The sequence below is a fragment of the Vicugna pacos genome, chromosome 16 (assembly GCF_048564905.1).
Source record: "Vicugna pacos chromosome 16, VicPac4, whole genome shotgun sequence".
In the NCBI taxonomy this organism is placed as follows: Eukaryota; Metazoa; Chordata; class Mammalia; order Artiodactyla; family Camelidae; genus Vicugna; species Vicugna pacos.
The window spans coordinates 61,344,338-61,358,641 of record NC_133002.1 but is presented as its reverse complement, the minus strand read 5'-3'; the positions used below and the strand labels follow the sequence as shown (position 1 = coordinate 61,358,641).

The 14,304-nt window shown below is 54.2% G+C and overlaps 1 protein-coding gene across 2 annotated transcripts in view; it reads right to left on the bottom strand.

Annotated features, from left to right (window-relative positions):
- Positions 1 to 14,304, bottom strand: part of RNF213 (ring finger protein 213) — a 104,357-nt gene that overhangs the window by 69,420 nt on the left and 20,633 nt on the right. For both annotated transcript variants that reach the window (XM_072939788.1, XM_072939789.1), the window contains exons 4-11: positions 10,864 to 11,361; positions 10,464 to 10,586; positions 9,748 to 9,914; positions 8,632 to 8,790; positions 8,093 to 8,295; positions 3,679 to 3,962; positions 2,744 to 3,000; positions 1,225 to 1,422 (exon numbers count right to left, since the gene is read on the bottom strand). In XM_072939788.1, the coding sequence (XP_072795889.1) occupies positions 1,225 to 1,422; positions 2,744 to 3,000; positions 3,679 to 3,962; positions 8,093 to 8,295; positions 8,632 to 8,790; positions 9,748 to 9,914; positions 10,464 to 10,586; positions 10,864 to 11,361 (1,889 nt within the window). The remainder of the gene's footprint in view (positions 1 to 1,224; positions 1,423 to 2,743; positions 3,001 to 3,678; positions 3,963 to 8,092; positions 8,296 to 8,631; positions 8,791 to 9,747; positions 9,915 to 10,463; positions 10,587 to 10,863; positions 11,362 to 14,304) is intronic.

The following is a 14,304-nucleotide window of genomic DNA, read 5'->3' as shown; positions in this document are numbered from 1 at the left end:
GAATTTAGCTCACTGTTTCAACCCCTACAAACCTATAGGCTGGATCTTACTGGTCTGGGGGAGTGGAGCCAGGTGAGACTTGGCTTAATCAGACAAAAGACAAGTAAATGGGAGATGTTATCTGTGCTCGGAAATGAGCATTGGTATTAGTATTTTGGTATTTGATTTGTATTTATTTTTCATCTAACCTTTGTACTTGAATTTGATTTACCATTTTTCTCGTGTGAATTGTGCTTTCTGTGTCTTCTCTAAGAAAGCTTTGCTTGCCCCAAGATGGAACTTCACTGCCTCAGATGTGTCCATCCCATGTGCAAAGCCTCTGACCTGTGCAATTCTGCTTTCAGAAATTTACCTTGAGGAAATAACTGGACAGAGAAAATTACAAAGGAGTGCCTCAAAGCATGCTTACAAAGCCAAACTGCGGAAGCAATCCAAGTGTCCAGGAACAGAAAACTAGCTAAGCAAAACACTAAGCAGTCATTATAATAGTAGGTGCAAATCCACTGGCAAAAAACCTGCACAAAATACTGTGAAGTGAAAAGAGAGGTTGGAAAACAGGACAAACAGCCTATCATAGAAGTGGGGACTGTGTGTGGGGGGAACTGGATGAAAGCAGTCAAAAGACACGAACTTTTCCAGCTGTAAGATAAGTGAGTACTGGGGATGTGATGTACCACGTGGTAACTATAATTAACACTGCTGGGTGTTATACGTGAAAGTTGTCCAGAGTAGATGCTAAGAATTCTCATCACAAGGGAAAAAAATTTTTCCTTTTCCTTTCATTTTGTATCTACATGAAATGAAGGAAGTTCACTGAACTTATGACAGTCATCATTTCATGATGTATTTAAGTCAAATCATGACTCTGTACACCTTAAACTTACACAGGGCTGCATGTCAATTACAGCACCATAAAACTGTAAGAAACATAAATGAATATAAATAAATAATCTATCTTCTGTGGGTTTTTTTCAGCATATAAAGCAGCCACATACCCACATTTGGAGAAAACCCTGGAAATACACCTGCCAAAGCACTGACGGCAATGATTACCCCGGGGTTGCATTTTTGCACATTATTTCTTGCATGTTTAAAACTTTGTAAAGAAGTACATCGTTTCCATCACTAGAAGCAGGAACCAGGGGTCCTAAGAGCCCACTGGAGATCTTGGAAGCAGTTTCATGATTCCGAGAGTTACATAGTAAGGGCAGCTCTACAACTTACCGACTTGAACTTTCTTCTCGATATTCAGAGTAGGAGATGCCTTCGAGGGCTGCCCAGGCGTCCTCGGGCTGCAAGCCAGGGTCCCTGGCTGGCGGGGACAGCTGCATGCAGTGGTGCAGCACAGGTAGGATGCACACCCAAAGATCCTCTTTCTCGTCCACACACAATTGACACAAGTTTACCAAGGACACTCGCCAGCTAGGAAGGGGACAGAGATCCCGCCGTGAGCCAGGGGAAACTCGCCAGCTAGGAAGGGGACAGGGACCCCACCGTGAGCCAGGGGAAACTCGCCAGCTAGGAAGGGGACAGGGACCCCACCGTGAGCCAGGGGACACTCGCCAGCTAGGAAGGGGACAGAGACTCCGAGTGAGCCAGGGGACACTCGCCAGCTAGGAAGGGGACAGGGACCCTGCCATGAGCCAGGGGACACTCTCTAGCTGGGAAGGGGGACAGGGACCCCGCCGTGAACCAGGGCGGCCAGTGTCAGGCTCACCCTGGGGGTCAGAGGCCTCCCAGGGAAAAGCCAGCTCCTTGCCCAGAACGGAAGAGAACTCTGGGTTTTAGAGCACAGAGTGACCAGTCAAGGAGAAACCTGGGCTCAGGGGAGACAAGGGCCCCCTCGGCATCCCCACAAATCCTCAGGCTCCAAGCAGGCCCTCGAGAAGCCCCACAGCAAGCTCCCGATGGCATCTTCCCATCCCCCCTGACAGGGAGGGGACGGAGGTGCAGGAGGCCCGTGATCACCACTGGGGCTTACGCCCAGGCCGCCTGGCACCAGTAAATCTAAGAAGTATCACCTAAGCGGGGAGCTTGCAACCAACACCTGGCGTGTCCCCCACAATCACAAAACAGGCATGCTTTTTCAGGCCTGGAAACACTGGTACCAACTTAGTACCTCAGCCAGCATTTCGTCTCTCTTTCAAAAGGAACAGGGTTTAGCTGGGTGTTCGAAATTTGCAAAACCACGAGGCAGGTGCCCTATAAGGCCTGCTGCTCAAGGAGGGCCACCCAATATTATCCTCCAGTCCAATTCAAACAGCTGCACAGAAAACCCTTCGATCATCAGAGGGTTCTGAGGTGGTGCCCTCCACCCAGCGAAACGTAAATGCCTTCAGGCCAGGCCGCGGCCTCCACTCCTCGAGCGGGGCCCCGGGTCCGGGACGGGGAACGGCGGCAGCAGAGGCCGCAGGGAGGACACCCACGGGGTTCCCGTGTCTCACCACGACTCCCCAAGTGCACGTCCGCAGGGCTGAGTCATGATACAGAATGAAGCTTCTTCAAAGCAGGCGTCAAGAGAGTAGGAAATAAAGTGAAGACAGAGCACACAGAGGCTAGAAAAGAGGCTCACGGGGTAAATGTTTTAACAGTGAGCAGCAACGTCACGGGGGGTTTGTATTCCCTGCATGTTTTCATCCATTCTATGACAAGCACTGATTTTTGTAATCAGATGAAAACCATGAGATGCAGCTAGAAAATCTCTACACACAAACACACACACACACACACACACACACACTACCTCTGAGGTGTTTCAAGGACGTGGATCAGGTCTTTGCGAAGGTCGTCTGGGGAACTGGCGTTGGAGCAAAGGAGGAGACAGAGTGAGCGCAGGTCACTTGCCGATAAGTGTAACTCAATTTTTTCCGCTGAGAAAAGGGCGATCAGGCCCATTCTCAATTTACTCCTCACTGGGCAGGCTTCAGGCAGGGCTTCCCCACTCCGTTCCAGAAGTGGTGCCATTTTCCTTTTCAGACACTCCCACAGGTGCCTCTTCACCTGACCCCAGGAGAAAAAGAAGACACGAGAGCCATGGCGTTGAATCCACCAGAGAGGACGAGAGCTGCCCATCCCTGCCCTTAGTTCCCCTTCAGCTGGGCAGGGGGGCCAGGGCCTGAGGGGCAAGGAGAACTCTGTGGAGGGGTCACACCACCTGCCTCCCCGCTAAGCCCCGAGCTTGCCCCTCCCCGGGCCTTTGGGAGGTGCCACTAGTGGTGTGTCCAGAGGCCTTGGCGTGGTGGAGGGGCTCTCAGGTGGGGGCCTTGAGGCTTATGGCTTAAAAGGGTTCACCAGTCATCTCAGATGTGGCTCCAGGTATGTCTCAAAAATGCCTAAGCCATGGCACAGAGCAGGTGAAGATGCAGTGAAGAAGGGGCCACCCTTCTCTCCATTCTGCTACAGGACAGATGAGGGGGTGGGATCAGCGTGGGGGTGGGGCCAGGCGAGGAGGTGGGACCGGCGTGGGGGTGGAGCCAGGTGAGGGGGGTGGGAGGAAGAAGAAAATGGGGAGGATGAACAATTCCCAAGAGGTGGTGCTAGGGGAAAGGGACTGAAAGGTCCACCTGCCCTCGTTCACCAGATCCACTGAATCTAGGGGTCATCTGGCCGGGAGAGCGGAGTGGTGCTGACCGCCCAGGGCGAGAGAAGGGAGCTGTTGCTGACACCCGAGCCCGGTACCTCCTCCTCTTTGTACTGCAGGGCGCTCCACTGCTGTTCTTCCCCCTCATAAATCATGGGCACGCGGATGACAGAATAAAACTGCTGGAACTGGGTGAAAAAGCTCTTTAAATTGATGGTGTTCCAGGTCTCGAGGATGCTGAAAATGCCGTCCAGCATGACTGCAGCCGCAATCTGCTTCCCTTTCACCAAGTCTTTCCTCGTACCGTCTGTTAAACGATCCTTCATCCTTTGCCACATCCCAGGGGAATTCATACAGATTATATCATCGTACTGATGCCAATCTAAGAATAAAAAGGCAACATCACACTCAGGGGCACCAAAACCCACCGGGCCTGGACAGCCCACCCTGGAAGGTTGGCCTTGACCAGAAGAAACAGCATGAAGGACCCACGGAAGGGAAGACAGGAAAACCACAGAATGTGGTAAACAGAAAGAAGGCAGCCAGCACGTACTCCATCCAGGCACCCATCCACAGGCATGCAACACAGGGTCCCTGCAACACAGGGCCCTACGGTGGGGAGCACTCCCTGTAGGGGAAGCACAACTGGGTTTAGGGCAGGTATCCTAGGCACCCTACTGTGATTCGAGTGAGGCCCGAGGCCACATGATTCAGCCACCCTGAAAACACCTGGAAGATGTCTTTGTCGAACTAAATGGCTCAGCACACTTGGTACGTGAGTTCCTTAGAAAATGACCACACACGGGTCAAAAGTTTCATCCTGAAACCACGTCACTCAGTAGCAATTGTGCAGCATTTTGGTAAGTTACTCGGTGCAAGTGCTCATCTCCTCTACCCTTGAACCGTGGCGCCCACTCCGTGAAGGACGGTGCGGGTCACACGGCAGATGAGACAGCCCTCAACACAGGTCAAGGGCTAGAGCCAAGGCTGCCCTTATATCCAGATGAAATGATACGAGTGTAGACCTAGAAAACCCAGGAAAGTCAATCATCAAATAATTAGAAAACAGAGAGGTCAGCAAGTCACAAGAGAGAATGTGGACACAGAACAACGGGAAAGTCAGAAAGGCGGAGCCTCTGCCCAGCCCCTCACCGGCTCCTTTCACTCATCCTGCTGTCTTGCTGGAGTGCTCCCTGCCCATCTCTGCCCCATACTCGCCCTGCCCTGCCCAGGATCACTCCAATCTCTCAGGCCTCACCTCCCATGGAAGCCTTTCCTGCTATGTTCCTCACACTTGGGGGACACAGAGGGTCTCTCTTGGCTTTATAAAAATGCCCTTCCAGACAGAAGGTGAGTGAGGGCTGCCGGCCTGGGACGGGCCAGTGCCGTGGAGGGGGAGGGGGAGGCAGGGGACACCCCCGACCCCAGGACACTGGGGCAGGGAGGGATGTTAATGATCTTGGTCTCGGGGAATCTACTGGAAGAGTAGAAACGAAATGTTTACGTTCCTATCCCCTACAGTAAAGAGAAAGATAATCCAAGTCAGAAAAAGTACAAAAATGAACAAGGCAACAAGGTGGACAGAAAAGACACAATTTGTCAAAAGTGAGTTTTCCATCGACAGTCACAATAAATGCCAGTGAGATGAATTCCTTGATTAAAGAAGATCAGACACTATGGGGAAAAAAAGAAAAACAAGCCAACAAAAGTCCAGCAGAACAGAGACGTTAGTCGCTGCAAGGGGTGAATCTGAGAGGAGACAGCAGAGGTGGACAAAAGCCAAGAGCAACGAGGCCAGGAGGGTGGGCAAGGGACACGGACACACCAGAATCCGTTTCAGGCAGAACACAGCACAGGACGGACAGCATTCGAAGGGACAGAGCCCTAACTGTGGCTGTTTCTGCCACCAGCACGCACTTCTGCTGTCCGGGTCTCCCCGTATCACAGGGCTGGAGTGGAACCTTATTTGCCCACCCACCCCCGCGCCAGTGTTTCTGCCAACAAGAGTGCTCACAGGAGGTTTAGAAAGAGGAAGAGGGGAGGAAAGACATCTCCCTCACTCTCTCTGTTTATTGGGATTAATGAAATCTATACTAATTTAACATAGATAAACCACCACCACACCAAAGGGAGCAAAGCATAGAACCTCTCAATCAACAAAATTCCACTGCCTTCCAGACACTCCTCCCAAATCACCTGCATTGATGATGCCAGGGGCTGGGACACTTCCCAACCTCGGCTTAATCAGTGACCTCCAGACACGCGGAAAGCCACCACCACCCCAGCTTTCCCACCAGCCTGTCCATTGGTTGCTATGACTCACCTCCTTCCCATTTAAAACACCTGACCTGGGTACCGTTTCCCAAGGAGTTCTAATGTCAACCTACCAACAGGACACCTGAACAAGAAAGCAGCCCACACTGAGAAGTAACAAGTTAAAGTGCCCATGGGCCTTTGAAAGAAGAAGGGAAAAAGCTCTAACATCCATTTTAAAAAAAAAGCTAGCAAAATATAATTATTGAAAAACACTACTTGGAACAGTATCATGATTAAGGAAGCACATGAGAATAAAGCTGCTTGGCAATTCTGAGTTACTCTCCAACTTAAAAATCTGTTTAATGACAAACAGCTCATACAACTCAGTATCATAAAAACAAACAACCCAACAAAAAAATGGAGAGAAGACCTAAACAGACCTTTCTCTAAAGAAGGCCTATACAGGTGGCCAACAGGCACGTGAAAAGATGCTCAGCATCGCTAATTATCAGAGAAATGCAAGTCAAAACCACAGTGAGGTGTCACCTGACACCAGCCAGAATGGCCAGCATCAAAAAGCCAGCAAAAAACAAATGCTGCAGAGAATGTGGAGGAAAGGGAGCCTCCTACGCTCCTGGTGGGAGTGCACACTGGTGCAGCCACTCTGGAGAACAGTTGGAGTTTCCTTAAAAAACTGAAACAGAGCTGCTGTGTGACCCAGCAATCCCACTCCTGGGCATGTATCTGGAGAAAACTCTACTTCAAAAAGACACCTCCACCCCAGGGTTCACAGCAGCACTACTTACAACAGCCAAGACATGGAAGCACCTCAGTGTCCATCCACAGATGACTGGACAAAGAAGATGTGGTAAATTTATACAATGGTATACTACTCAGCCATAAAAAAGAACGAAATGCCATTTTTAGCAACATGGATGGACCTGGAGATGAGCATACCAAGTGAAGTAAGTCAGAGAAAAATAAATATCATATAATATCACTTATGTGTGGAATCTAAAAAAAATACAAATGAATTTATTTACAACGCAGAAACAGATTCGTATGTGGAAAACAAACTTACGGTTACCAAAGGCGAAAGGGAGAGGGTGGGAGGGGTAAATTAGGAGTTTGGGATTAACAGAAACACACTACCAGATATAAAAGCTAAACTCCATCCAAACTCCTGACCCACCGAATCCATGAGTGTAATAAAATTATCATTTTATGCCCCCTCCCCCCAAATAAATAAATAAACAAAATAAAGCACCTGATCTTGGTGACAGACGAGAACATCTCTCTCAGAAGCTGACAGGTCAGTCTTTTTAAATAAGGTTTTTAATATTAAATAGGCTTTACATAGTAGGCATACGTAAAACTTTTGAGTCCCCCAAATTGATTATCCATTCTTTCTGAGCACACATGGAGTATTTATGTTGGGCCAGGAATTAGGCCACAAAGAAGATCTGAGCAAGTTCCTAAAAGTAGAATTCAAACAGACTCTGTATATAAAACACAGTGCACACACACACACCACACACACACCCCCTACATATACACCCTAGACACACACACCCTGGACACACACACCATACACACACACACACACACCCTACTTTTACATCCCAGACACACACACACACCATACACACACACACTGGACACACATTCCACACCACACACACCAGACACACATAACATACACACACAGCACACACACACTACATGCAGTATTGATACCGCACAGAGCGAAGAAAAAAAACTAGATACAGACAAGAGAAAGAGAAACGGAGAATAACGTAAAAAGAAAACAGAGGGGTGACAGTGGTGGCAGACAGCAGAGGACGGGGACCCGGCCCCTGCCAGCTTCTGCTGGATGGCTCTCTCATCCACCGTCGCCGTTTGGAAATGAGGGGTGAGCGTGGTCCTGGCAGCCCCGGGTCCCTCTCCCTCGCCCCCGCTCACTGCGGCCCTTCTCTGCCCCAGCCCCCTTCCTACCCAGCAGTGACATCTTCTCTCCTGTCCCTTATTAAAAATCCTTTTCCTTGTTTCCTCTTGTAAGTGAGCGGTTCAGCTAAACTGATCAGAAACATGCTTCCAAACTCAGGTTTATGAAACACAGAACCAGGGGCTGGGACAGGGCCAGTGCTGAGCAGAGGACCCACGCGGACCAAGGAAAGCCTTTGCTCCCCAGAGGGGCAGCCCAGCACTAGAGGTCAGCCCTTCTGAGCCCCGATCAGGAGCCCAGACCTCACTTACCTCCCGAGCCCAGAAGGGAAGGCTTGACTTTCAGGCAGCGGTTCACGTGCTCGCCCTCCTTCTGCTGAGGTTTGTAGATGAACTCATAATCCACTGTGCCCTTGCCTCGTGAGATGACGTACTTGTACGGGATGGGCGTGCCCACGTGCTGCCTGGAAATGACGGTGCTGCCTTCCACAAGGCACCTGTTTTTACCTAAGTCCCTGCGAACACACAGGACGCCAGCTGGTTATCCGGAAGCCCTCTCTCAGAAACTTGACTTCTTCCCAAACACAGCATGGCGTGCAGACACAGAGCCACAGACTGCTGCTGAGCAAGACGACGCTTCCAGAACGGGCACCGCTTCCCTTGAAGGCAGCAGGAGGCGGGCCCGGGTGAGGTGTCACTAGAAGTGACTTACATATGGGGAACAGTTGTTCGGACCATTCGCCCTCCAAAAATTCTAAGACTTCGATCGACCCGATCTGGGTCACGGTCTCAATGTATTCCGAAGACGGGACATTCCGCACATTTCTTAAAGGGGCACTGGGCATACTCACTTGGTGTAGTACATCTCGCAAACATCATGACTCCACTTGGGCTTCCCGAGTTCTTCTCCGCCCCTGACAAATATTTTGTGTTTGCTGGGGTCGAATTCGAATTGTTCAGAAACGATTGCATGGAAGTACACCGTGATTCCTTCGGCGGAGCTCAGCGGGCTGGAGGCACGTCACAGAGAACACTGATGAGATCTAGATCTGTCTACCCCTCCGAGCGCGCGCACACACGCGTGGACGCACTCGAGTGCACAAAACCCACGTGCACACACGCAGGCACACGCGACCCGTTTCTCGGCAGGGCGTTCACACTTCAGACAGACTGCCTGCCCTGCGGGTCCCCAGGCTGTCCTTCTCAGTGGAGGAGGAGGGTGGGCACGGTGGGGCCGACCTCCGTACAGCTCCGAGGGGCGGGGGGCAGTGGCGGGTGGGGGTGGGTTAGCACTCTGGGACACGATAGATTCTCTCCTGACTTCTCTAAGGCCCGTGCTGCCTCCAGAACCCCAGGGACTGTGTGCTGGAGTTTTTAAACCAAGCGAGGAGTTGGGACAGATGCCCCGCCCCTGCCTCCCTCCCAAGTGTTTCCCTCTCCTGGAAGAGTCAACAAAAGGGCAACCTGGGACCCTCCCCTGGGGCGGGGCGGGGCGGGGCCGGCTCGCACCCACCTCTCCTCAGCTCCTGGGACCCTCCCCTGGGGCGGGGTGGGGCGGGGCCGGCTCGCACCCACCTCTCCTCAGCTCCTGGGACCCTCCTCTGGGGCGGGGCGGGCTCGCACCCACCTCTCCTCAGCTCCTGGGACCCTCCCCTGGGGCGGGGCGGGGCCGGGCTCGCACCCACCTCTCCTCAGCTCCTGGGACCCTCCTCTGGGGCGGGGCCGGGCTCGCACCCACCTCTCCTCAGCTCCTGGGACCCTCCTCTGGGGCGGGGCCGGGCTCGCACCCACCTCTCCTCAGCTCCTGGGACCCTCCTCTGGGGCGGGGCGGGCTCGCACCCACCTCTCCTCAGCTCCTGGGACCCTCCCCTGGGGCGGGGTGGGGCGGGGCCGGCTCGCACCCACCTCTCCTCAGCTCCTGGGACCCTCCCCTGGGGCGGGGTGGGGCGGGGCGGGCTCGCACCCACCTCTCCTCAGCTCTGTGGGCGCTCTGGTTCCTTTGCTCCTTCCCTTTCACTGCAGCTGCATCGCTCCTGCCATTCCCCTCTGGCTTCTTTGGGTCCTGAGGCTTGGCTTTCTCAGTTTCACCTCCTTTCCCTCCTGGAACAGCAGTCTGGTCCTTGGTTGTGGCTTCCTGGAACAAGGAACCCAACCCCGACCTTTACGACCAGCCTCCACATCTGCCCCCAGCAATGGTCACTTCTCACAGCGGCCGGAGTGGACACGCCCCTTCCCTGCTCAGAACCTTCAAATGCCTTCAGGTCCACTCACCACAGCCGCGGAAGGCCCTCTCCCCAGCACCATCAAGGCCCCTAGTTCCCTCACTTCCTCATGGGAGCACCAGCTTCCTGGCTGCTCCCTGAACAGGCCCTCCACACTCTACCTCAGGGCCTTTGCGTGTGCCCAGATACCCATAGGCTAGCCTGGCACCCAGTTCCAGCACCCCCGCCCCTTGCCCTTCTCCCCTCAGCACTTCTGTCTTTCTTCCTCTGGAATGTGAGCTCTAGAAGGCAGGAGGTGGCCTTGTTCTGGGCCACACCCTCGGCACCTGACACATGTTCACCAAATGATTAAATTGAGCTGTGGAAGGACCGCGGCCAAAAGGAGTAGACCGTGGGACAGATGGCAGGAACAAGGATGGCTCCCCAGAGAGAGGAGACCAGGCAGGAACGAGACACTTTACCTGGCGGTGGCCTCGGGAAGCAGGGGCGCTTGTGGGCGGCTGTTCTGTTTTCTCAGTCTTACTTTTAACTTCCTTCCCAGCCCCTTTCCCTGGACCAGCTGGCTTGGCTGCAGTATCACTTGCCTGGAAGAAATAAAGACCCCGCAACTTCAGGGCAGAGATGACAAAATGGACAGGGAAACTGTGACTTGGCAGTGGAAGGGTCGGCACCTGCGCCCCGCCCAGTGGCAGGGGTCAGCAGGGCAAGGTGGAGGGGCAGCCCCTCGCACAGCTCCCTCCCCGGGAGCAAGTCCTAGTGGAGGCCCTGCCAGACAGGGAGGTGCTGTCAGAGCCGCACAGCACAGCAAGGCACAGAAGGCAGGGCGGACCGACCCCAGGCCTCACTCCTCTGATGACTCACCCCGGAGGATGCGGAGGTCCGAGGCCCCTCCCCGGGCTTGGAGCAGCCCCCCTTTGGCTCTGGCAGTGGGGGTTTCTGGGCAGCATCTTTCTCCTGAGGATGGCCTTCGCTGGCAGAAGTGGGGAGGCCTTTGCCCTTGGAGGGGTGGAGGGAGTGGTGGCCCCTCCCTTCCGGGAGGGCTCCTCCCTGAGTTGGGTCCTGGGATGCCAGGCTGCTTGGAGACTTGGTGCCCGTGGCTGCTTCTGTCCCTCCCGAGCTCTGGCCCTGCAGAGGGTGGTCACCAGCCTCCTGCGGCATCACGCCCACACCTGAGGGCTGGCTCGGCTGGCGAGTGGGACCACCCCGCTGAGCTGGGCTTTGGGGTGGGGCTGTGTCCTGGAACCCAGGGCTTGCAAGCGAATTCAGGTTGTTGGGGCCCAAGGAGGCCGGGGACAAGGAGTCCAGCTCTGCAGCTGTGGGACCGTTTTGATTCTTTTTCTTCCTTTTCTTCCTTTTGCTCTAAACAGAAAAAGAGACACTAAATTTTACTTCTCAGATTCACTCTGCTCTCACCAATGTTCTCCTCCAACTGCCTTTCAATTTCTGTCACGCTTAGCTCCACCAAACCACCTGACATCTGCTAAATCTGCCATTTCCTTGCTTGGAAAGAATGGAATTGAGACACTAAGTGAACAGGAGTGGTGAACAGGGTTGAGGGACCTGTGCAGGTCACACGCTCCGTTCAGCCAAGTCCAAGCTGAGAACCCCAGGTGCAATTCCTTCTGACGGGATGTCCCTGTGAGGACGGTTTTCAAACATCAGACGGCACGCGCAGGTCCCGCGGTTTGTATCATGGACAAAACAGAACACGAACAGAAGTCTGAGTGGTTGCTTCCTGCACCCGCGCTGGCACATCCCGCCTCTGCGTGGAGATCCTCACTCAGAGGCCAGTCTCCGACTTCAGAATCAGACATGAAGAGCGAGTGGCGGGCCCTTCAAGGGCCTGCGGGGCTGGATTGGTTCATTAAGTGCTGGTGACCTGTGAACCCCACCCCCCAACCCCGCCTGGGCTGAGTCTCCGGGAGGGAGAGAAGGAAGACCTAGGGGTTTGCGCGTGGGGTGGGCGGCCTTGTTCTGGGTCAGCTCTTGGATTTCCTCCAGGCGTCCTGACCTGACCTGCTGCCAGCCTGCCTGAAACGACCAGCATGACGCGCACAGGCCGCCCCTGGGGGGCGGCTTCCCGGCCTGGCATAGACACCCGCCAACAGCATGGTGGAAGGAGGCTGAAGGAAGGCCATTTAAGGTGGTCACTTCTCCAGCTTCCAGGGCGTACAGATCTCAAGATCTTGCCAACCTGCACATCTGGGGAACCCAAGGTTCTGCATTTCCACGGAGCTGCTGCCACTCCAGGCCTGCGCTGTGGGCAGTAGGGCAGGCAGCGCCCCACCCTGCGCGCCCAGCTCTGACCCAGCTGGTCCGGGCGCCTGGGCGCCAGCGTCCCCTCCCACACAGCCGCCCTGGACACCACGGCGGGGGTGGGGGCGACCCACAGAAGGCCGCGTGCAGACCCACGACCCCAAGCCCTTTGCAGAATCTCCTCCTTCTTCAGTCTGAAACTGGCTTAAATCAAGTCACTTCTGTCCTACAGTGGTGTACTCGGGAGCCAGGACCTCTGTCCCAAGCACAAGGAACAAGAGAGTAAAGGCTTTCTCCCCAACGGAGCTGACGGTCTCACGGGAGAGAAAAGTCTGAAGGCAGACGGCTGCAGCTTGTGGGAGGACTCGGAGGCTTCCCAGGGAAGAGGCAAGGTTGAGTCCAAGAAGGCGGTCTCGCCCACTTGGCAAAGATCCCTGGGTCCCGCCTGTGTGAAAGTGGCCAGTGCCTCGGCTGCTCCGAGGCCAACCTGCTCACCCAGAACCCAAGCTTCTGCGTGGCCAGAAGACCCTGCACGATCGGTCCTCACCACCTGCCAGCTTCACTCCTGTCCTGCCCCGGCCTCCGGGATGAATCTTGTTTTTAAATTTTCTGTATTTTAAGATGCTTTCAGAGGCCTTGCTAGTCCCAGAGAGGCCGCCCCGCCAAGGCGAGCTAATTCCCAGAGGGACTAGATGACTCCCCAGGAACAGACCTTTCATATGCAAACCAACCAACACCCCTGACCTGCTCCTGACCTCTCCCTCCGAGCCAACATGTCCTGCCCTGCGGCACCCAGGGGCCAAGTGCAGGACAGCTAGACAACCCCGCAGTCCAGAGCCCACCAAGATTACTCAAACTAGCCAGTCCTACACCTGCTCAAACTTGCCTACCCTGCCCCCCAGAACAGGCTCTGGGCCACGCTCCCCCTGGCTCCTTCTGCCCATGTGTATGGCCCACTGTGGCCGTGCAGGTGGGACCCCGCCTCCTGAGCTCTCTGGTCCTCACTAAGTCATACAATCAGGCCGTCTCCCTGCCGGCTCTTCCCCAGACAACTCCATCACCTAGTGCCCTGCCCCGCACCCCAGCAGACCATCCAGACACCCTCAGTAAGAGAGCAGAGCTTCCCAGAACTCCACCTGCTGCATTTCCCTCCTTAGTAACCGTCGCCCTACAACTCAATACACCTTTATTTTGTTCTCCGCACTGCTGCAGCCACAGGGTCCAGACCGATCCCAGGCCCCCTGGAGGTGCCCCCACGCTTCTGTCCCATTCAGCACATTCCTCGGAAAGTGCCGCGTTCCCCTCGCCCAGAGCCCCGTCTGTGCTCAGATCCAAGGACCGGCTTTGACTTCTGATTTGCAATTTTCCTTTCTCCACTTTACCTCGTTTCCTCCTTTTCTTATTCCTATTTGATTGTGCTTTTCAGAAGCTGCTTCAAAACTTTTAGAGTAAGATTTAGATTTTGCACAGGCGACTTGGGAGTTCTCTCAACGCACATCTATGGGGGTGTGAGTGTGCCCTGTGCCCCCAGAGGTCTACAGTCAGGGCTGCTGGCAGACCTCAGGCTGTTGGCACACCTGTAAAGCAAGGCTTGGGGCCAAAGCCTAACTTTTTCTTTGACAAAAGTCAAAATTCTTAATTATCGTGCTCTGTAATTCTAACTGCACTGGTGGGAATACGTGTGCCAAAACTAAGCACTGGTTGGGAACGCAGGCACAGATGTGGGTCATGACCCCTGGGAGTGGGAAGTGGGCGGGGGCAGTTGAGAGGAGACCCCAGGAGCTCTGATGATGTGCATACTTATGACAGACGGTAGGGGGTGAGCATTCACTTTGTTAATCCTGCATCTGTGTTACAAACGCCCTTTATGCTGGGCTTAATAGTTCATTAAAACAGGTTTTAAATGAAGAGTTTGCTGACGTGGAAGGGACGCTAGCTAGCTTTCTGGGGCCTGGAATGTCCTGTCTGGACCTGGCCAGGGTTACGAGGCCGCACACACACTTCACACGACACCAGTCACACCTTGATTCAAAGGCTCCACATGTA